Below are 25,183 nucleotides of genomic sequence, written 5' to 3' on the forward strand. Positions count from 1 at the left end.
ATACCTTCTGGTTCTAAAATGACCCTTCCTTCATCATCTAAGGATGGAAGTGTTGTTTGTGCTAATTGATGGTCGCCCAGTGCCCTTTTAAGGCAGGGTACGTACATGGAAGACGTTGTGAACACGACTTTTATCCGGAAGGCTTAAACTATATGCAACTTCGCTGATCTTTCTGTTGATCTGATATGGTCCATAGAACTTTGGCGCCAATTTATTTTATTTTTTTTGTTTCAAGGACAATTGTTTGTATGGCTGGAGCTTGACAAATACCCATTCTCCAACTTCAAATTCTCTCTCGGTTCTGTTTCAGGCAAGTTGTTGCTTCATATGGTTTCTTGCATTATTTAAATTTTCTTTTAGGATTTGGACGATTTTTAGGGTTTCTTCTAGTTGGTTTTTAACAGCTAGTAGATTTGTCTAGACGGTAGCTAGATTCTTCCATTTTGAAAGTTCGTACCCATACAAAGCTTGGAATGGAGTCATTTTTGCTGATGTATGATAAGAAGAATTATACCACCATTCAGCGAGATGCAACCATTAAGCCCACTTATTTTGTTTTTTTGTAGCGTAACAACGTAGGTAGGCTTCCAAACATTTATTGACAACCTCTGTTTGCCCATTTGTTTGAGGGTGGTAAGCAGAACTCATATTTAGGTAGGTTCCAATATGGTTGAACAATTCCTTCCAAAAATTACCCTTAAATTTGGCATCTCTATCACTCAATGAATTTCGGAAAACAGTGTAATTTATAAATATTTTTGCAAAATATCTCAGCGATTGTTTATCTGAGTCTGATTTCTTGATTGCAATAAAGTGAGAATATTTGGTGAGTCTGTTGACTTCTACGAAAATCTTATCCTTGCCTTCAAATACAGGTAATCCCTCAATAAAGTCCATCGATATTTCTTCCCATTTCTGATTCAAAGTGTTTTAAGGGGTGAAGTAATCCAGGTGTAGTAATATTTTCACTTTTACTTCTTTGACATTTGTCGCATTCTGCTACATATTTCAGAATATCGTGACTCATCCCCTTCTAGAAGAATGATTGTCATGCATTGTAGTAAGTTTTAAAGAATCCTACATGTCCAACTGACAGTGAATCATGTGACTCCTTGAGTACCTTGGATTTAAACTTGAAGTTTGAATTCAGATAGATTCTTCCTTTGTACCATAGAATATCATTCTTCCATTCAAATTTTGAGTTGTCTGGAAGGTTATTGATTATCGTAGTTAATTTTGGATACTTGGCATACTCACTTTGAATCTCATTAAGCCATTCAAGAACAACAACCGAGACTGCAAATAATGTTGGTTCTTCGTCCTTCCTAGACAGAGCATTCGTTACTACATTGTCCTTTCCCCTTTTATGTAGTATCTCCATGTCAAAGGCAGGAATTTTTTCAATCCATTTTTGTTGTTCTTCGGAAAGTGTTTTTTGTTGAAGGAGGTGCTCGAGACTGTTATGGTCTGTTCGAATAGAAAACTTACTTCCCAAAAGATATTGTCTCCACTTAGCCAGTGCATGCATAATAGCAAGCATTTCCTTGGTGTATGTGGACATAAGACGTTCTCTTTTATTGAGCTTCCTGCTTTCAAAAGTTATTGGATGTCCCTCTTGCATTAACACTGCACCTATACCGAACCCGAAAGCATCACACTCAATGATAAATGGTTTAGAGAAATCTAGAGTTGCCAATACTGGGCATTAGACATAACTTCCTTCAGTTCTTCAAAACACCTTCCTGCTTCCTCATTCCATTGAAATGACTTCTTTTTTAAAAGGTTTGTTAGAGGTGCAATTATATGTGCATAGTTTTTAATAAATCTTCGGTAATATCCAATCAATCCTAAGAACCCTCTTAGCTTGGAGATATTAACTGGTTTGGTCCATTCCTTTATAGCCTTGATTTTATTAAGGTTCACTTTCACTCCTTCATGGGATATCATGTGTTTGAGATATTCTACTTCTTCCTTCCCAAAGGTGCATTTGGATTTCTTGGCGTAGAACTGATGCTCTTTTAGTAGTGTAGGAACTTTATCCAGATGTTGTAGGTGCTCCTTCCAAGTTTTACTATAAATTAAAATATCATCAAAGAATACTAATACAAACTTCCTAAGGAATAACTCGTTCATAGTGGCTTGGAATGTTGCTGGTGCATTGGTTAACCCAAAGAGCATTACTTTAAATTCATAGTGACCTTCGTGTGTTCGGAACACAGTTTTTGGTATGTCTTCCAACCTGATTCTGATTTGGTAATAGCCCGACCTTAAGTCCAGTTTTGAGAAGTATTTTGCACCATGTAGTTCATCCAACATTTCATCGATAAAGGGAATTGGGAATTTGTTTTTAATCGTTATTTTGTTTAATCCTCTATAATCAATGCATAGCCTGAATGATCCATCCTTCTTCCTTACCAATACCACTGGGACAACATACGAACTCTTACTTTTCGAGATTATCCCACATTTTAAAAGGTCTTGGATTAATCTCTCAATTTCAGTCTTTGGGTGATGTGGATATCGATACGGCTTGATGTTGACGAGGTATGAACCTGCTTTGACTTCTATTGTATGCTCGATTTCCCTGTTAGGAGGCATTTTCATGGGCAGGTCTTGGAATACTTTTTCATGCTTCTGAATTAGCTCTTGTACTTCTGGTGACTCTTCACTGATCATGTTTGCAGATAACATTTCTAATTGGTGACATTGTACTACATAAGTTGGTGCTCCTTTTCGAATCATCTTCATCATCTCAGATGACGACACAATTTGATTCTCTGGTGCTTGGAATCCGTATAACTTGTACCTCTGCCCTTCCCAGTTAAAGTTTATGAACAGCTCTTGATGGTTGGCAGAGTAAGTGCCTAGGGTTCGTAGCCATTGGATACCTGAGACAACATCTACTCCTCCTAATGGTACAGTGAAGAAAGGGGATTCTAAATTAAAGTCTTAAATCTGCAATTTGACCTTATGGCATTTCCTTACCTTTTCAATCTTCTTACCGTCGGCGACCATCACCTTCACGTTGGGCAAGGGGAATGAGAAAATGTTGAGTCTCTTTGCCATGGTTGCATCTAAAAAATTGTGGGTGGTACCGGAGTCGATGAGAACCACTACGTTGTTCTTCTTTATATGTCCTTTTAATTTTAAAGTCTGGGGTTGTGATATACCTATAATAGCTGATAGTGACACTTGCGGAATACTTTCGTCATCTAATTCTGGAGAGAATTCTGGGGTACCTTCTATTCCTTCTATGTCTAATTCATCACTGTTTGAATCATTAGTTGCTTCATAGTTATATAAGTTCTTTGACTCTTTTCCTTTAGCACGCCTATGTTTAGGGTCCCACTTCTCACCACAGCGTTTGCACTTGCCTTCTTTTAACCTTTGCATTTCCACGTTGGATTTTTCGCCTTCACAAAGATGTGGTGGAAAATATCTTGTATTATCCATATCCACAGACTAGGGAATTCTTCGTCTCGAATATACTTTTTCCGGTTTTGACTACAGTATCTGTTCAAATTTCTTTTCAGCAGCTTTTGCTTTTTGTCTTGCTACTTCTATTGACGTAATGTCATGAAGCTCAAGTTCTACTCGTAGATGAGCTTTAAGTCTGAAGATGTATGATTGAATTAGACGAGATTCTGATAACCCAGGTACTCGTGTTGCAATCTTGTATTATCTGTATCCACAGACTGGGGAATTCTTCGTCTCGAATATACTTTTTCCGGTTTTGACCACAGTATCTATTCAAATTTCTTTTCAGCAGTTTTTGCTTTTTGTCTTGCTACTTCTATTGACGTAATGTCATGAAGCTCAAGTTCTACTCGTAGATGAGTTTTAAGTCCGAAGATGTATGATTGAATTAGACGAGATTCTAATAACCCAGGTACTTGTGTTGCTAAGGTGTCCCATTCTTGAGTGTATTCATGCACATTTCCTTTTTGTCGCACTTTGATGAGTGTTGAAAATAACTCTTCTTCCTTTACACCTTGGAATCTTTTAAACAATGCATCCTTAAATTTTCTCCAACTAATAGCGAGTGTCGTCTTCTTCCACCACATATACCAATTATATGCTTCGCCTTCCATTTTCATGGAAGCGTGTCTAATATTTTCATCATCATTGTCAATATCGTAAATCTCGAAATATTCTTCTGCTTTATTCAACCACGCAACGCTGCATTTTTCGTTACCATCGAATTTGGGTAGCTCGATTTTTGCTCTTCGTTGATACATCGCTAACGGTGGAGAGAAAAGAGGGTATTGATTGGTGAATGTATTCCAAAGCTGCTTATTTGAAAAAGTTGCGTTACTATATTGATTGGTGAATGTATTCCAAAGTTGCTTATTTGAAAAAATCGTGTTACTATTTCCTTGATGGTGCGTGGATGATTTTTTGGAGACTTCGTTTTTTTATGAGAATCTGTTGAATTTGTTGAATCTGATGAATTGTGTTGTTGATTACCTCCATCATCTTGGAGTAGTTGTTCGGGTGTAACCTTCATCCTGTCACACAAAATGCTCAGCATTGACATTGTCTGATTATGATTCATTTCGGATTTGATATAGTTCTGCCCGAGCTGTTGTTCTATCCAATTTGTCATATCCTGAAGCTTCTTGATATCGTCAGAATGTCCGATAACCTTACTCTCGAGATCGATTAATTTTTGGTTGAAATCATCAAAGTGGCTAGTAATCCTATTCTCAAGATCAATCAGTGTTTTGTTGAAATCGGTCATTGTCATCGACAACATTGAACGGGTTTGTGGGGGTGTATATTTATCCACCAGCTTAACTTTCTTCCTTAATTTAGACTAAATTTTTTTAATAATTAAATTATTTAATTTTTATATTATTGTTATTATGAGTTATTAACCCCTACCACCCAAACGCTTACCCGACCACCTTAAATTATTTAATTTTTTTAATGTAATTATTATGAATCATTCACTAGTCTCTCCAAACGTTTACCTGACCCTTTAGATGACCTTCTCTTGGACTGTTATGATACCACTGCAAAAACCCTAGCTTTTCTGCCACACATGTGAGGTTACTAGCCCAAAAACAGTGCCAAATGCTTCGATCTTTCCTTCCTTCTTAATGTTGGTTATATGGTTGTCTTCCTTCACCTTACTCGCACTTCTTGCTGCTTCAGATTGACCGAAATTGTGTGTCTCCAAATGAAGGTCGAGTTGCCTATTTATAGTAGTCAGTGCATCCAAAATAAGCCGACTTGAACATGTGCCTAGGCCGACATGCCTTTCTGGAAACATCTTTAGGCCAACTTCAAGGTGACTTTGTGACAAGGTCTTGGAGAGTTTATGACAAATAAATTACCTTTTACAATGTGTAACATGCCCAAATGGGTCTCCAAACTTTGACATTGACTCAATAGACTTTATGACTTGATGACAAATCCTAAAGGTTCACAATGGGAACCTTAACTAAAATAAAATTTCTTGATTATGAAACCCATGATTCAAGCTTTTACAAAAATAATTTTATTTTCTTCTTTACATCAATTACATAAAATCATATTTACACGTCATTATGAAGATTGAACCTAGTTATACTTTCCAACATTGCCATGATAGTGGACAATATTTCTTTTTCAAAAAGGAAAACCTTGTGGAGAAACCCACAAGCAGTTCCCACATTCATTGAGGGCATCCAATGTAAACCCATCAATGTTCATTATAATGCTTTCACCTAGTAGGAACATTGAGTGAGGCATGCCACAGGGGGATCCAACCAAGGGGGTCAACCCGAAGACCTTCTACAGGAAGCTCAAGCTAACTCACCAGGCTTGATAATTGACAATAACTTACCTGGAATCTACAAATGTCAAATACAAATTGGATAGTATTCACATCATGTTATTCTCCTCCCAAAAGAAATATTTTTCCTATAGTAGAAACGACATGCAAGATACCTAAAACTTCTTGCTAATTGAAATGGTGTGCTACCAAATTGACGAATTTAGTTAAAAGATACCAACCTCTTTGCTATTTTCTTCCATTGCGATGAGTAAAGCTTGCTCGAATTCTCTATATGCTGCCCACAATTTCCCACCATCTTCCACATGTACACCCACAGCAGTGAGAGCTCGTTCAAAAAGAGCCCTCATCTTTTCAACACCTTCTAGTGTGCATTGTGATACAGACTCATCACGCTCTTGTATGAAGTTCAGATACTCGGACCATAAAGGAACAGACTGAAAAAAAACATTATTTGAACAGATGAGTGAAATAGCTACCAACGGCTGAAGAATATTTTTCTAAAGCAATATATACAACAAGAAGTTCGAAAAGGTTTGATCAACCAAAACATCCACAAACCTACCAGATACTCATGTACTCCCCGTTCATACAATGGCTCAATGCTTGACACAGCTTCAGAACTGCATCAGAAATAAGAGAAGTGTGTATTATTTGGCACTTGTAAAGATGTAGGAAGATCTGCATTCTGAGAAATTACAGCATGTTAACACAGTAAGATCCAATAGAAATTAATACACGTTTCAAGAAAATTCATATCACAAATCAGGATGCATATAGAATGCAAAAACAATGCATCTACTGATGACTCACATCTGATTCCAGCTGTCCACATGTTATATACTGGCCATAAATTGAAAAGACATGTTGCAAAGGAATATTTAAGGTTTAAATAAAAGCAAGAAAAAGGAATACGTTCTTTTGATAATCTTTACCACTCAAGGAACAGCACCAATAAGGAAGAAATGCTGAATGAAAAACTGTGGAAACTAAGTAACAGGACATGACCCCCAGGGATGCTGTGTCCATATCCTGCATGTCAGACATGGACATGCTAGGACATGTGCCCTACCTATTTGACTATAAAAATCATTTATCATTGTTATTTCTCACTTTCGTCTGGATGAAAAAAGCTCTTATGGTATCTCATTGAGCAGATGAAGGGTAAAATTGGGTTTTGAAGGGATTCGAAGAGTTTTGTAAATGTTCTATTTTCAAAAAAAATTGCATCTTTATGTTTATATTTAATTTTTGTATTTAAGATTTGTAATTTTTTAATATATATCCTTGTTTTTGAAACTATATATATATCAGTGTTGCGAACATCCCAATTTTACCTCGAAATCACGATTTTTTGGCCTAGCCGATGTTTGCTGATTTTTAAATATCTTTTTATGGTATCTTAATTTCGCCGATTTTTGCCGATTTATACCGATATTTTCCCGATTTTTACAATTTTTTGGTTTTCCGGACCCTTGCCTATTTTATCCCGATGTCGATGTTCACAACATTGATATATATATATATATATATTGTGTCATGTTTTTGGGTTTGACATGTCCCATGTTGGGCACTCTATTTCCATGTCCTCCGTGTCCCATGTCATCATATCATGTGGGTTAGTGTGGCATATACACTGTTAAATCTCCTAATACCAGCCCAGATTTATTTTCTCACAGCAATTATTTATTCCCAGCGATTTTGAATTGCTGAAAAATAAAATCATTCATATTTTAACCTCTAGAAATTATATGCAGTGGAAATAAAAATTCCAAGAGATCAGTCACAAGTTGCAACAGATAAATACCCACAACAATTCTCCAGCAATAATTAATCTAGAAAATCAGGCTTTTCAACCCACAGAGAATTACAAGGAAATATACATTTACTGGAATCTGTAACTTGGCCCCCAATGGATGAATTCGGTCCAAGGAATTCAGCCTGCTGGAAATCAGCCTCTAAATAAACTTGGCCTAGAGAATTTTAGCTTAGCAATTCACCAGCAAATTGACCCTATGCCTTCCCTTCGAGCTTGCCTCTGCACCTCAAGAAATTCGGCCCTGGTAAATTGGGCTCTCCAATTAAATTGACATCCCTCACTTCAACAACTCAGTCCTGCAATCTCCAGCAATTCGGCCTCCTGGATACGCCCTCAAATCCTCCTACACTTCCTCCTCTACACTTCAGTCTACTGAGCCACTGGCACTAGGGAAAATCCCTTTCGCTCCTTGTGTCTCCTCTCTTGTGTCTTAACCTCTTCCTTAGGCTTCTTTTTATAATCTTGGCTTCCTCTTCCCTATAGTGGCCCCCTCAACAGTATGGGAAAATCCTCAACTGGAGCCTCTCCTCCTAACGAGGAAGCCCGTCCTGTGCTCTATGGTGAACCTGGACTCTGAGATCCTACACCCGGTGATACTGGACTCTGTGAACCTGTCACCCCTGAAGTAGGTGATCCTCCTGACCCTAGTGTACCACCTGAAGATCCTAATACCTGTGGTGTGGCCCCTGCTGAGGAGACTGTTACTCTACCAGATCAACCTCCCGAGACCTCCTCAAGGCCCTCTCCTCCTCAAATCTCACATCACGCCTCAGGACAACTTTCCTCTGCATAGGAATGTATATACAGTAGGCCCTGTTGGTCTCACTATAACCAGCAAAGATACCCTTCTCTACAGGGGGTTCCAAATTTGTCCTCTTCTCCTTAGGGACGTGCGAAAATGAAAGGCACCCAAAGATCTTGATGTGCCCAATCTCAGGATTCTTCCCAGAAAAAGCCTCCTCAGGGAGTCTTACTCCCCAAATCTCTATGTGGGCCCCTGTTCTGCAAATACACTGCAGTGTTACACGCCTCAGCCCATAAAAAGAAAGGTAATCTCTCATCATGCGACATAGCTCTAGCTACACCTACTATGGGCTTGTTCTTCCTCTCTGCCACCCCATTCTGTTGGGGGTTATAAGGCACTATGTACTCCCTCCTAATGCCAACACTACTAAAAACTCCTCCATCTCCTTGGAGGTTACTCACCCCCATTCTCTGATCTCAATACCTTGATCTTCTTCCCCGTTTGGTTCTCCACAAGAACCTTAAACTCTTGGAACCTCTTCAAGACCTTATCCTTGGTCTTCAAAAAGAAAATCCAAGTCTTCCTGGAGTAGTCATCAATGAAGGCCACATAGTACTTAGATCCACTTAATGATACATGAGACATAAGACCACAAACATCAGAGTGTATCACGTCTAGGATACCTGGCACCTTGCTATCACTGCTTGCTAAGGGTGCCTTTGTGTACTTTCCCAAAGCACACCCCTTGCACACATCATGATGCTCAATGTTGAACTCAAGTAAACATGTAACCATCTCCCTTAGCATCCTGAATGCTCCATGGTGCAAGTGGGCCATCCACATGTGCCAGATCTTGCACAGCTCACTGTTGTTGGTTTGAACCACCAAGGCTCTAGTAGGCTGAAACATGAACCTATATAGCCTCCCACTGTGGACTCCAATCACTCCAGTTGACTCAACACTAGATCCCTTGGGCTATATGAGCACTTGTCCTCCTAGGAACAAAACTACATACTACCTGACTCGACACTAGATCCCTAGGGATATATGAGCACCTATCCTACTCGAAACAAGACTACATACCCTATGTCCTCAATACTGGAGATTGAAATCAAGTTCTTCTTCAACGCTAGAACATAAAGAACATCCGTCACTTACAGAGGAGGTAATGACGCCCTTTGAAAGTATATTGTCCCCACTCTTGTTACTTTGACCTTGGAGTTATCTCTAAGCACAACCTCCAAGTCAATATCCTCCTCTATCAGACTCGTGAAGTGCTCTCTCAATCCAATCATATGGCAAGATGCCCCGCTATCTACAAACCATATATTGGAAGACGTGGCATGAGTGGCAAGACTCACCAATAAGGCAAACTCTGTGTCAAATCTAGAGGTGAACTCATCCACCTCTGTCGAAGCTGCAACACCCTTCTTCTTTCCCTTCTTGTCGGGACACCAAACAGCATAGTGACCCAACTTCCCACAAACAAAGCATTTCACTTTGCTCATATCCTTCTCCTTGGCCTTCTCCTCCCCTTTTCCTACTTAGCTCCACTAAAAGACCCCTACTTCGCCTTCTTGCCCTTAGATACAAGGGCAACATTCTCCTCCTCGTCTCCCCCACCACGCTAATTGCCACTCTTGGCACTCCTCCTGGTCTTCTCCCGGATGAAATCATCCCACATCCTCCTCCAGGCTGGAACATGCTCTCTGGCCACAATGCCACATATCAATCCATCCCACTGCTTGGTGAAACCATCTAGTGCAATCTTGACCAACTAGTCCTCATGGGTAGCCTCTCCTACGGCAGCCAACTCATCTCTCACCTATGTGATCTTGGTGAGGTATGAGGTCACATTGTCAAGTAAAGTGTTCTTGTGTTCCTCCAAATTTTGTCTTATTTTCCATGTTGAATGAACCACTAGATCTATACTTTGCCTCGCCAATTTGGTTTCCAGTGTTGAATGAACTTCTAAAATGGAATAGTAGTATGTTGCTTCTTCTTGTGATGCATTTTCATTTTCCACGACTATATCTTGTGAATACAAAAGAGTGATTAAGGCCCCCCTTCTATATTGAATTAATGGACACCACTTTCAGCAGTCACTTAAGTGTTATACCTTTCACCATTTATAAACCAAACATAAATCATTAGTAGTCGTAGGGATTATTTTCATGCATCATTTGTCTCTACAATAAATCCACTCAAATCTTCATTCAAAAAGTTGTTCTAGGTTGAAAAACTAGGATATATAACTTTAGGGCAAGTGAGGTTACCCCTCCCCCTCTTGCCCAAGTATTGGCTTGAAGACCTGGAGTGGGGCAACAAGGTGCTCTTGCACACTATGCCCTTGCCAGTGGGAGTGGGGGACAACATTCCACACCAATCCAAGGAATTCAAAACCTAATTCACCCCATTTGATATTGCAACCAATGCTTCAAATTATGCCTTAGGAATCATTCTCAAAAAGCATAGATGTCTTATTTCCTGCCACTCTTGAAATTTTATGCAAAGGTCTAAACTATGACAAGGAAATCCATGCCATTGCTTGGCCAGCCTTACACTAGTTACACTACCTCCTTGTTAAGAAAACAATTGTGCATTCCAACCATAAACCCTTGTAATTCCCACACATACAAGGTAAGTTGGATAATAGCAAGCGCATGGAGTGGACAATGTTGGAGTGGCAACTCATAAATGAATGTTAGTAGAGGTTACAACAATTATTAGTGGTGTGTATGATTTTGTATGAACTATTGATAAACTCGATAAGGTTTTTTCGTAACTCCTTGGACACAACACCCTACAATTATTGAACTCCAAATACAATAGGATTTCTTACTATTATTACTACCATTCAATTATTTTATTACTTCAAAAATAATAATTCGATTATATAAAACCTTGAAGAAAAGAGATAACTTTTAGATTTAGATAGAGGATAGGCAGGGGAAAATAGAAGTTTGCGGAAAAGGTGGAATCGGTAAATCAATAACTAATTGTAATATCTTAGTGAGTAATAACTCTCAATTGAATGTGACTAGAGGTCACATTAATTATTAGTAACCTAACATGTGTCTCAACATGAAAACTTAGGTCGTTGGTTAGTTATGTGGAATTTGTTTAACAACAACCCAACAAGAGGATAAATAAGTGTTCACTAATATGTTTAATAGACTCCTTGATAATAAAGCTTTTTATTACTGCATCTCTCATCGATTTGTGTGTGGTTGCATCTTCTCTAAAACTTCACATGGCATCAAAGAATTGATACATGGTGCATGTAATTGTTAACAACAAATCTTGAAGTATGGCTTGAGCCCTAGTTCTGAATAAGTTTTCATTAGCTTGTATGAACATCTAAGAGGGATGCAAAGAGATATGTCCAAGAAAAACAAGTGTATTGGAATTCATGTCTAAGAAGCCTGGAGGCAAGTAAAATATTTTCAAAGATTTAAAAATGAGATGTATTTAATATAAAGCAAACGACTTTCTAAACATTCAAAAATCATAAATTTAAAAAATAAAGGAAAGGAGCATGAAGGCAAATAAGTCAAGGTTAAGCAAAGCTTATATTAGTTAAAGACCATATATGAAGACAAGTTTGTCAAAAGAAATCTAGCAATGCCACACAACGACATCTGCAATAACACATAATAACGTCTACCAAGGTATAAACAAAGGACATCATTGAGAAAATATCGCACAAAAGTTAGCAATTGATCCTAGTTTGACCCTCATTCCCACACAGAATTTCCTAAGGTGATGCATTGACAATAATTCTAGAGGAGAATAGGAGAAACCTCAATGTTTGTATATAGGCACCCATTGTAGATGCCCAAAACCATCCACACCTAAAACAATACATCAATGACACACCAACAAAGAAAATAATTTAACTTGAGAAGCACACATATTAGTGTGAACCCTTAACCAATTTTGTATCGTGCACAAACTTTGCATATGTGAGTCAACACATTTCTAGAACCATAAAGACACCTTGGAACTAGGATGGAAATGCCACTTTCTGCAAATTGAAGCTCAAAGATGTTATGCGCACTAGCAAATACCATGCCAAACATTTTCATATGCACCATCAGGACATTTCCTCTAAAGTGCATCTCTTGGACATGAGCATCAAACCTAATGTACTCTATATAATCAAGGTTTAAGTGCCTAGTCTACTACTAGTTGATTGGGCTCATGTAGAGAGCATCCAATTGCTCACGCTATAGGATATGATGCATTATAAACAAGTTGTCCTACAGCTCATTGTCCAAGACAAGTATGGCACCCACTTATTGCACCTTGATAGTATTTTCAAACTTGTCTTTTTCATCACAAGATATGCACTATAAGTTAATCAACTACAATACATCAATGACACACCAACAAAGAAAATAACGTAACTTGAGAGGCACACATATTAGTGTGAACCCTTAACCAATTTTGTATCATGCACAAATTTTGCATATGTGAGTCAACACATTTCTAGAACCATAAAGACACCTTGGAACTAGCATGGAAATGCCACTTTCTGCAAATTGAAGCTCAAAGATGTAATGCGCACTAGCAAATACCATGCCAAACATTTTCATATGCACCATCAGGACATTTCCTCTAAAGTGCATCTCTTGGACATGATCATCAAACCTGATGTAATCTATGGAATCAAGGTTTGAGGGCCTAGTCTACTACTAGTTAATTGGGCTCATGTAGAGAGCATCCAATCGCTCACGCTATAGGATATGATTTGCACTATAAACAAGTTGTCCTACAGCTCATTGTCCAAGACAAGTATGGCACCCACCCATTGCACCTTGATAGTATTTTCAAACTTGTCTTTTTTCATCACAGGACATGCACTATAAGTTAATCAACTACAAGTTGGGAAAGAGGTGAATGCCTCATCGAGCCTCTTAGGGCACATGCAATGCTAGTTCTGAGAGGTCTCTGTTGATTTTCTAGTGCAATCAATACTAGTATAGTTTTTCAAAATTGATAACTACTTCCAATGATACAATTAGACATCTTCTACCATTTGAATCATTAAACAGTTATACATGAAAAACTTCAACCATTCAATTTCATCAATAGAGCAATAGAGATCACAATGAACAATAAACAAGAGACAAGAGACACCAAAAATTAGGCTCACAACCAAGGAAAAACCCACAAGGGGAAAACCCAACCAATCTTTCCTTATGAGAGAGAAATTTTGTTCATCAATAATACATCAAAATTATTCCAACAAGATTCCAAATCTGACCTCAATTTATCCAAGTCAAAACTAGTCAACGATGAGAGAGAAAAGTCAATTCTGGTCAAAGTACAGGTCTACAAAAATAGGGCCGAATTTCAGCCTGTGGTAGCTCTGAACAAGAGGCCGAAATTCAGTCAACACTTCAATCAATGCACCTCTGAAACAGTTCGGTCAAAGTCACAGTGAAGCCTATAGTCAACCCAAGTCAACGAGCTCAGAAACTCTTAATTTTAGTTAACAATGGTATGTTCCATGCTTAACACAATTACTTCAATGTTCCTTTAGCAGCCCAATGACAATTTCCAATTCAGTTTTCCAATAGAAATCACATTGACAGTAAAAGTAGATAGAACATGAAACAAAACGCAGAAGACAAGCCAAGACAAGAGGACACCAAATTTGGCGGATGCCAAGGAAAACTCCAATGTGGGGAAAACCCTTTGATCAATTCTTCTTATTATTATTGATCCGTAAACTATCGTGGATATTCCACTGGACAGTTCGTCAATATAGATCTAATAATATTATAATAATAACTCTAAAAATTCTACACTATTATAGTTTATTAAACTTTAAGATCTGTGGATTTAACTGTAATTAGTGCATGCATGCGAATGGAAATTATGCAAAAAAGTAGAGAACGACAAAATAAGCACACACACACACACAAGACACAAGATATGCTCTTTGGGAAACCCTTTCGAGAGAAAACCCAGCTGGAAGGTGAGGTCGCTTCGCTCTCTTTCTTTGTCTAGAAATATGGTTGCAGGTACAAAGAAGTAATGTCTGTGGCCCGTGGGTTGCTACAATGCATAGATCCTCTCTATGTGCTCTACCTCCTATCTCTTCTGGCTATCTTTGCTCAGCTATGGAACAAAATGCTCTCGAAAGAATAGAATGCATCTTCCTCCTAGTGGCCCAGTTATAACACATCACAATAGCCTACTAATGGTTAAGTTTGACTACATCAACTCTTAACTAGAGTTACAAAATAGACTCTTCTAGAGTCTTTTACATCACAAACACATGGCTAGCCCCTTTTTCATGAATAATGGGCATTGACGCAGCATCCTCCCAAACTACAGGTGTTAAAATAGGAAGGTCAACTTCTGAGTGGCATAACTTTTGCATACGGACTTCAATTGGCGTGCTTATTGCATCGTTGCAAAGGTCTTTATGTGTAGAATAGCGTGAAAAAGTAAGGCGCTAAAGCGGCAAATTTTTACCCCCCAAAAAAATTAGTTTGATGCCTCAAAATGCTCCCGAAAGGTTTCAAACCACATTTCACCAAACTGGGCCCCACTGATAAAAACGGTCTCGTGAACTGATTCCTCCACTTTTCCACTCCAAATGCATCGAGATGGATGAAAAACAATATAATGATCAAATTCGGAACACACCTCCCCATTTTGGGAGACTTTTGGTCCCCAAAAGCTTTTACTGAATGAGGTGAGGACAATTTTCCTCCACCTTTTCTCTAGTGTACCATTTAGCTTTGTCTAGAAGTTGTCCCTTCAACCCAATCTGCCACAGGTCATGTTGCCCCTATCTTGTAGTTCTGGACCTCTTCTGCAAAATTGTATCCTTTGTCAACTCTGCCTGAGCGTCTGGTGCCAAATCCTCCACAGAAGGTAAGACTTGTTCCTCTTCCTGATCTAGAATGGAAAGTTCATAGCGTTTCAATTTTTCTACATTCACAATTGAATAAATGTACATACATGGTGTTAAACTGAGTCAATAGGCATTACCACCCGCCATTTCAAGTATCTCAAAGGGACCATACCTTAAAGCCTTGATTTTCTTACCAGGTGATGCAGGAGCATGTAACCTAGGGTTGAATGTTTCCTAAAGGAGTTAGTTTCTTAAGTTAGGATTTAGTTATTTATTGTATTTTCCTATAGTTTTAAAAGAAAATGAGAATTATTGTAAATAGGAGAAGGTTCGAGAGTATTTTGGAAGAGTTGAGAGATTTGTGAGTTAGTTAGATCTTATCTAGAGATAAGGGATTATATGAGAGTTTTTATGGATCATGAGATATTTTGGGAGTTTGTTTAGGATCTAGAACCTACTTTAGGATCAGAAAAATTTGTATAAATCTAGGTGAGCCCATGAGGCATGTAAGTGTGATAGATTGAGGAATGATTAGGCCAATAGTTCTCTTGTAAATATTTTATTTATTAATTAATTATTTCTGAGATTTTTTGTGCACACCTATTGTGTGGACTTCAATTTGATGTTGTGTGTGTTAAATTTACTAAATTGCAGGCCCCCTATGGTCTGTTGCATCACTTTTTGGTATCAGAGCAAGGATGAGCGAGCAGTGTGAAGTTTGTGACCAAGCTTAAATTAGGTGTTGAACGAGTTTGTCAAGTAAATGAGCATGCAAAGAGTGAAGTTAGATTTTATGTGCATACCTATTGTGTGGATTTCAATTTTACGTTGTGTGTTAAATTATTAAATTGCATACCCCCTATGGTCTGCATGTTATGTAAAGGATGAGCAAGCAGTGTGAAGTTTGTGACCAAGCTTAAATTAGGTGTTGAACGAGTTTGTCAAGTAAATGAGCATGCAAAGCGTGAAGTCGTGGAGCACTGAATATGATTGTCATTATAATCATGTATGCGTTAAACCAATGTGTGTGAGCGTTGGAGCTACGAATTGGAATGCTTGAGGAGTCAGCAGAATAGCACAGATCTGTGTTAATGTCCATATCGTGAAAGAAAGACCGTTTGCTTGTGATAGTTGGATTCTCAAGACATGAAAGCACGTTGTTGTGCAGAATAAAGTGGATGTAGCAAGTGAAGGCAACTCTATTGATAGAAGATCGGACCATCAAGAGAAGATCTAACCTACAACGAGGAAAATATCCCCAACAAAAGGTGAGACAGAGATCAGAGCAAGAAGGGTTTGATCGCAGGTTAGATCCATAATAGAATCAACGGTCACAGAGTAGTAATATCTTTGTTTCTAGCCAAAGCCTCGATCATTTTTGGTAGAGTTGCATTAGTTCCCTCATGAAAACAGTGGTGTGTCCCAAAGAGTCAGACTATAATCTATTTGGTGTCTTCCAACAATTCAACAGGTGCACAAAATTCTAAGCTATAAGCACACTGATATGCTTACAATGACAAAGTCGTGTTTTTGTTGGGTTCGATTTTTATGAAAACTGATTAGGCCAGTTTACCTAACTAAGACCGTATTATGGTGACTGAGCACATTTCCTTTGATTGATTGCTAGTGCAGACTCTTCAATGTTTAATTGATAATATTTACTTGTACTGCTATATACATTGGTACTTTGGAAGGTGTATTGGACCTCAGGATTGATTTTGCATAAAGAAGCACAAGATTTTGAAACAAAACGGAGATTTATTACCCACGAGATCAAGGAAGCATGTACTCACTAATGATGGTCACAAAATCGTTGCCCAAGAGAAGATGCGAGAATGGATCAGAAAAAAATTAAAATTCTGGCCAATGAATTCATTATTGGAAATGTGACAACAACAAATGTTGGCTAAAAGGTGTAAAAAAGAGCATTTGTTTCAAAGTGATGGGCACATTCATAAAGAATTATAGAGACTTTTCCCAAATTTGCATCACTTACTGTTTTCTCAGCCAACTCTTCGGCAACCTTTGGTTTCTCCACAATTTCTTCAGCAACCATTGGTTCCTCTAAAACTTTTTCGGCAACCTTTGATTTCTCCACAACTTCTTCGGCAATATCTGATCTATCAACTGATTCGACAACAATTTCAGATTTTGCGGCCAAACCTTACCTAGGTATTGGTTCCTCGCCAGAATCTTCACCAACGTTCACCATTTCTACCGATTCGGTGACAATTTTATCTTTGAAAATCCTCTCTTCCTCTTTCACCTCAGTTTCTTCCTCATCGTCATCCACCTCCCAGGTCAAATCCTCTTCTCTTCTTCCTGAGAAATAATGGCTCTCTTCAGAAGTTTCCAAGAGAAATGTTGCGTCGAATTGTGGTCCACTTTTATATTGGACGTGAGTTTCTTTATCCACTTCACATAAAACCATTCATTTATTTTCATAGGGATAAATTTTCATAAGTGAAATTTTGCAGGGTTTATTTAAGAATGGTGGAGTGTAAACTCATAAGTGGATATTAAATGAGGAGAAAGAATCAGTGGCATATGAGAAACTGAAGTTTGAACGTATGAAAAATGCGAAAGGTGATAGTGATGAACATTAAATAATGATTGTGAAATTATAAAGTAGAGTGCACATTTTCCAAGAGGAGGTAATGAATGAAGACATGCACCTTATGAAACACAAAAAAGAACTCAATGGTTAAACATGAGTGGAAGAATTAAGGAGAGAGAATTAATGCTCTATAATATTATAATAAGAGAATGAGGTGGAGTGGAGACTTTACATTATTTTAGAAGCTTGAAAAGTCCATGTTATATAGAGGGTGAGTTTATGGTGTTAAGGTCAAAAGTGCATGTTATGTAAAGAATGTGTTAAGGGTGGATGTCAAAGGTCAATGAAGAAAATTGTAATCAAGAAGTCAATGTCTAAGTTGTATAGCTTGGGTCAAGTCAAGAATGAATCAAAGTTAGAGTCAAAGTATACCATTAATCATTGCAATTATTCTAATGAATAAGCCTTGAAGTCAAATAAAAGCTTATAATCATATATTGATATGTAAAGTGGTGCATTTTCGGTTGTACCTGACACCTAAGGTCCATTAAAGAGTTGATGTCAATTTAGAAGTCTAGAGTTAAAGAGTCATAAAGTAAGTCAAAAGTGCGTTTAAGTTTGAGTCATTGAATATAATGGGTGCATGATCAGCAGAGCCCGACACCCAAAGTCTGGTCAATTTATTCTAAGGATAGGGGATATTGCAGTTGTTTGCAACAAAGAAAGCAGAGTACAAAGGGGCTTATGCAAAGAAAGAAGAAGATGAAGATGATTATGGATAGTCATTTGCAAAATCCAGGGAAAATCCACAGCAATGCCATAGCAGTTGACGTAAGTGATGAAGAATTTGAGAAAGAGATTGTTGAGTTGAAGGCACAACTTAATGCATTGATAGAGATGCTAGAGAATCAGAAACATGGACGGATAATGAAGAAGACAATTAGATGGCCAATCAAGCAGTTGATTGCAAGGATACAGAAACACAAGTTGAAAGTTTTGCTAAGGGAAGCGGAAAAACTTCAGATAACCGAGATGAATGTATTCATTTGTGAACCAGAACGAGGATCGATGCTTAGTGAGGACGATGATGATGCTAAAATGAAATTTGTTGATATGAAAGTGGGTTCGACTCCCACAGATGGCGCCACAAATTGTTTAAAAGGTCCACATATGATGAGTAAATCGTCGATGGAAGATAACAATTATGTTGTTTTTAAATCTGACAACTGGTGTGGATGCAGGGTGTGTCGCAGATGATGGATATGACACTAATTCTGTTTCATGCGGGATGAAGACCAATCTCTTGAAATGATTTCTGAAAGAGGCAGTAAAATGATGATGAAATCTAAAGAAGCACTACAATTGCTAGAAAAGATGCTCATGGAACCTGAATCCAATCAAGTTGTAGATAAAGAAGAGAAATGTTCAAGCAACAAAAATGTGGAACCTGAGATAAAATATAATTTGCAATTTAATGTTGATGAATATAAATTGATGTTCCCAAATAACAACAGTAAACTTCAATCGGAAACTAGATTGGATATTGAGATTAAAGAATTAAGAAAACTGATAGAAAAAACACTTAACCCAAGATATTGTGAAATGACGCAGAAGGACAACAACAAGATACATTTGATTGCACAAGTATACATTAACAAAGCAAGAGGAGAATTACAACATAAAGTTTGGAAGCCTAGAGGACAAGAAAAGACAACTACAGAACAACAACAACGTGACAAAGCAACTGATTTACTGCAAGTGAAAGTTTGGGATCCAGGAAAAATTTTCTCAACTTAATAAGGCATATGGTAGGGAGACCATGAATTTCTTTTACCTGGGGAGTCTGATGCAGGAGCATCTAACCTAGGGTTGAAATGTTTACTGAATGAGTTAGTTTTCTAAGTTAGGATTTAATTATTTATTGTATTTTCCTATAGTTTTAAGAGAGAATGAGAATTATTGTAATTAGGAGAAGGTTTGAGAATATTTTGGAAGAGTTGAGAGATTTGTGGGTTAGCTAGATCTTATCTAGAGATAAGGGATTAGATGAGAGTTTTTGTGGAAAATAAGAGATATTTTGGGAGTTTGTTTAGGATCTAGAACCTACCTTGGAATCAAATCCATTTGTATAAATCTAGGTGAGCCCATGAGGGATGTAAGTGTGAGAGAGTGAAGAATGAGAGGCCAATGATTAGGCCAATAGTTCTCTTGTAAATATTTTATTTATTAATTATTTCTGATATTTTATGTGCATATTTATGGTGTGGATTTCTAGTATTATGTTGTGTTGTGTGATAATTATTAAACTGCAAGCCCCCTATGGTCTGTTGCGTCACCAAGCCCTTGCAACATCTCCTTGCTCAACTATAGCCATAATCTGTCTCCCACCTTGAATGATTTCTCTGTTCTGTGCCGATCATGCTTGGCCTTATACTTCTCCTGCGACTTCTACAGCTTTCTTGTACCTGTAGATGGATATGTCTGATCTTCTCTATAAATTTTTCGGCCCTCAAAGCGTCTCTTGTAAGATCTTCCCTCACTCCTCCTTGTCGTCCATATGCAATATCCAAAGGTAAAGGTGGCAAATATCCAAAACAAGTCTCAAATGGGGAAACCCTGTAGAAGTGTGGACTGCTCTGTTATAGTAATGTTGTATATGTACCAGATTTTCATCCTAGGTCTTCGGATGCTTCAGGTTGTAACCCCTCAGAAGTTGCACCAAAGTCATGTTGACTACTTTTGTCTACTTGTCTGTCTGTGGATGGAATGTTGTAGATCTCTTCTCCCACAATGTAGTCGAGAATGCATTGAGAAATCTTGTGTCCCTGTCTGAAATGATGCTCCTTGGTATCCCAAAGTCCACCCAGACCTGTCCAAAGAACAAGTTTGATGCTTCTTGTCCGTTGATGGTCTTTTTACAGGGCATCAGAACGCACATCTTACTGAACCAGTCAACTACCACGAACAGGTAGTCATGCCCTTCCTAGTTGTCGGTAAACCTCCCACAAATTCCATGGAAATGCTTTCCCAAGGATGAGTAGGTACAGGTAACGGATGATACAAACCATGTTTCCTGTTACTAGGCTTGTTGGTACAACAAAGCATGCATCCTCTTATGAACCTAGGTACCTGCTCTTGCATCTTGGGCCAATACACATACCTCTGCAAGTTAGCCACAGTCTTCCCTACACCAACATTCCCTGCAACCTTGGAGGTGTGAGCCTCTCTAATCAGCTGCAAACGCTCAGCTTTAGGAACACATAGCTTATCCAACCTATAGAGTAATCCATCCTGGAGATGGTAGTCAACGATGTTGTCGCCATCGTGCACATGATTCAGACTCTACAACTACAGATACACCTCCTTGAAGTCCTCATCTTCAGAATATGCATCATGGGTGAATGGCTCCATGTGCATATGAGTCCCCACAACTGTAATCTTTGATGTGGATGGCCTTGAAAGCATATCAACCAACTTATTTGTGTTGCCCTTCTTATACTTGATCACCAAATGAAATTGTTGTAAAAACCCCATCCACTTGTAATGCCTGGTCTGTTGTAGCTTACTCTGGGCCTACAAGTATTGTAACGGCTGGTGATCTGTGTGGAATATTATCTAAATTCCCATCTGATAGTGCTTCCTGTTGATTTGTGGTAGCATCGGATGTGCTCTAGCCATGAAAAATGGTGGAGAGGCTAAGGCACATAAGATCTCCAAGACCCAGAAATTGTTTGGGGAAATTCCACCCGGTTGGAGAGATATTAAAATAATTAATATTCTTAATGGGGTCTTAAGTATAAACTTAGGAAAATTAAAATATTAATGGGTATTAATATAAAACTAGGTGAGAATGTTCTAAATGACATGGATCAAGCCAAATCTAATTTTAGCCGCTGATTAGGAACGTAATCTCAATTGTTGAAGACTCAACAAGAAAAGTATAAGAGGAGGCCTAAGGGTCAGTTGAAGATACACTAAAATTGATCAGTCAGTTCGATTTTTGGGAGCGGGGTTTTGCTAAGAGAATCGAACTAGTGATCTGTTCCAGCGAGGGGCAGTGCTGCACGAGGCCGAGAATACATAGTAGAGAGGCAGAGATAGTGCCAGAGAGACAACGCAAAGCCTGGGGACGCTGACGCAGAGGCAGTTGGGACTTACGCAAAGGCTAAGGAGGCCAACGTGGGTGACGCAGAGGGCCAGAGGGCTGACGCAGAGGCATCAGTGGCTGATGCAAGGCCAAGAGGCAGCGTTGAGTGATTTTCGTGGGGCAAACTAAGTCCTGGTGAGCTGAGAGGGTGACGCAGTCCCTAGCAGAGTGACGTAGAGCAGTGGAGAAGCTTGGAGCAACTTTTGTTGTCCAGCTAAGGAGTTGTCGTAGTTGCTGTGGGATCGATCATCCGGTGACTGATCAACCGGAATATCTATCTCCGAGGAGAGGTACTTCTTTCGAGGGCATTCTCTGTTGGATGAACCATTTTTGGCACCCTGGTTGTATTCAAAAACTGCATAATAATAAAACCCTCATATCTGTTGCATCGGTTTTCCCGCATTGGGTTTTTCCGGGGACGAATGTCCAAAAATAACAGTGTCCCTTGTGTGTTTGTCTCAGTTATTTTAGTTGTTGCTCTGCATATATGTTAAGGCTGCATTTGTGTTTATTTTTGGTATTTATATTTATAAATAACTTGTTAATGAAAGGAACAAGTAGGAGAAAATAAACTAGATAATGCAGTAGGGATTTCTGACGTGTCAAACTTAGAAATTTCAACATGGTATCAGAGGATTGCAGATGGCAAGAGAACTGAAGGCACTAGCAGTAATCTGAAGAATTTGCAGCAGTAGCAGCGATCCCGAGAGACAGCGTTGTTCCAGAGCAGAAGCAGCTAGAGAGAAAGTGACACGGAGACTGCGTCATCATTACGAGTCAGGAGGAGGGTCAGTGCAGAGGCAAAGAGGGGCAGATCAGACCTACGCAGTGCCCAGTCATCTTTCTCAACAAGGAAGGATCAACGTTGTGGCAAGGAGGTACAAATTCAGTCGTTGCCAAGATTGCGCAGAGCCTGAAAGGCTCAGTTTCCTCAGTTGCTGGAGCTTGGGGAGCGGTGTGCAGATTGTGATTTGAGGAGCTGGTGGGGTGTTGTTTTTGTCAGTGCAAAACAGTACCTAAGGAGATAGAACCAAGGTAGAGGGAGTCGCTACCTTGACGGATTTCTAGCCAAGAAATCCAGATCCAAGTTGCAGTTGCAAGGAGGATTGGAGAGGAGCGGTTCGACAGCTGGCCAGAGGATTTCCAGGAGGGAAATCAAGACTTAGAGGGATATTTCCAAGAGGGAAGTCAAAACTCAGAAGAAGTCCAAAAGAGGAGCTGAAATGGCAGTGAACGGACTGAGGGATTAGGACAGGTTGGACGGGGCTTCCAACTTTGTCATCTGGAAGGCCAGGATCCTGGCAGTCCTGGATCGACATCGCATCAAGGACTTTGCCTTGAGAACCGTGGCTATCTCGGTCGATCCAGGTGAGAATGAGAAGTATGAGGATGCAATGGCAAGAGCGAAGTGCATTATCCTAGACGGGGTCAAAGATCATGCCATACCACATATTGCTGAAAAGAACACAGCAAAGGAGATGTGAAATACTTTGACAACCTTGTATCAGAGCACTTCCATGCAGCAGAAGATGCTATTGGAAAATCAGTTGCGGTCATATCAGATGCAAAAGGGAGAGCAAATAGATCCATTCCTTCTCAAATTGCAGGAGATTCGCGACCAGCTTACTTCCATGGGGTCTACACTTGATCCAAAATTTATGGTCAGGACTGCCTTGAATGCAGTCTCCGAGTAGGAGACATTTGTCCCAAGTATTTTGGGCAGGGCTACTCTTCCAGGTTGGGAGGAGATGTGGGCAGCTCTTCGCCAAGAAGAGATCAGGAGGTTGACCACGGCGGGGAGTAGTAGCAAGTGAAGTCGAATCAAGAAAGAGGAGAAGGAGAATGCAGCTCTAGCATCTACGGGACAGCAAAGGAAGAGGAAGAAGAAGGACATCTCCAAGGTGAAGTGCCTCCATTGTGGGGAGCTGGGACATTATGCATCCCAGTGTCCTAGGAAGAAAAACAAGGGAGAGGCTTCTAATTCTAAGGCAGCTCCAGCTAAGGCGGAGAAAGAGGTTGAGATTGATGACGACTGTGCCATGAATGCTCATGCACCTCTAGAGAAGAGGTGGGGAGACATCGAGTTGTAGTCAGGAGGACTACATACTAGGGGCAGGATCCTTGAAGTGCCCAAACTCTTGGATCATATTCGGCTACGGTAGCCCTTAACAACAATAGCAGAATGACAGATGTCGGGTGGAGCAAAGTGTAGTGGAGAAACAAGGCAGTGCTTGGGTGCAGAAATATGAGGCAACGCAGTGGAGGTTGCAGCAGTGCGAGAGGCACAGAGGTGTATGCAGCAACGCAGTGGCAACAGAGGGAGCACAGAATAGCAACAGAGGCAGCTTCAATTTCATGAGGCTTCCACACTGACTGGGATGTCAGTGTTTGGGAGAAGTTAGTTACCTACTTCTCAGTAACAGAGTTGCAGTGCAGCAGTTGGCAGTGGCAGTGACAGTGTAGCAGTTGGCAGTGGCAGTGGCAGTGCAGCAGTTGGCAGTGGCAGTGCTAGGAGCAGCATGGGCAGCATATTGAGAGGGAGTTGCAGTACAGATGTAGCAGTCGCAGTGGCAGTGTCATGGGTAGCAGTCGCAGTGGCGTTGTCATGGGCAGCAGTACAGGAAGCAGCAGTGTAGATGATGTGAGGCAACAAGCCGAGCATCAACACGGGTACTGGTGCAAAGGATTAGTGTGATGTTTCCATGGTGAAACATTACTAGAGCACATTCCTCGCTAAGAGGGGATGTTGATTTGTGGTAGCATCAAATGTGCTCTAGCCATGAAAATTGGTGGAGAGGCTAAGGCACATAAGGTCTCCAAGACCCAGAAATCGTTTGGGGAAATTCCACCCGGTTGGAGAGATATTAAAATAATTAATATTTTTAATGGGGTCCTAAGTATAAACTTAGGAAAATTAAAATATTAATGGGTATTAATATAAAACTGGGTGAGAATGTTCTAAATGACATGAATCAAGCCAAATCTAATCTTAGTCGTTGATTAGGAATGTAATCTCGGTCGTTGGAGACTAAACATGAAAGGTATAAGAGGAGGCTTGAGGGTCAGTTGGAGATACACCAAAATTGATCAGTTTGTTCAATTTTCTAAAGCGTGCTTTTGCTGAGAAAATCGAGCTAGTGATATGCTGCAGTGAAGGGCAATTTGACACAAGGTCGAGAATACATAGCAGAGAGACAACGTAGAGCCTCCGGAGGTTGACGCAGAGGCAGCTGGGACTTACGCAGAGGTTGAGGAGGCCAGC

General features: G+C 39.5%; 1 protein-coding gene across 4 annotated transcripts in view; it reads right to left on the minus strand.

Annotated features, from left to right (window-relative positions):
* EMB140 (EMBRYO DEFECTIVE 140) overlaps window positions 1–25,183 on the minus strand; it is a 342,658-nt gene that overhangs the window by 272,375 nt on the left and 45,100 nt on the right. For all 4 annotated transcript variants that reach the window (XM_089395342.1, XM_089395341.1, XM_089395343.1 and 1 more), the window contains 2 exons: window positions 6,345–6,402; window positions 6,001–6,216 (listed from right to left, as the gene is read on the minus strand). In XM_089395342.1, the coding sequence (XP_089251468.1) occupies window positions 6,001–6,216; window positions 6,345–6,402 (274 nt within the window). The remainder of the gene's footprint in view (window positions 1–6,000; window positions 6,217–6,344; window positions 6,403–25,183) is intronic.

Source organism: Pinus tabuliformis, chromosome 1_2 (assembly GCF_031772625.1).
Source record: "Pinus tabuliformis cultivar Carrire ecotype Pingquan chromosome 1_2, CPIR1, whole genome shotgun sequence".
Classification (NCBI taxonomy): Eukaryota; Viridiplantae; Streptophyta; class Pinopsida; order Pinales; family Pinaceae; genus Pinus; species Pinus tabuliformis.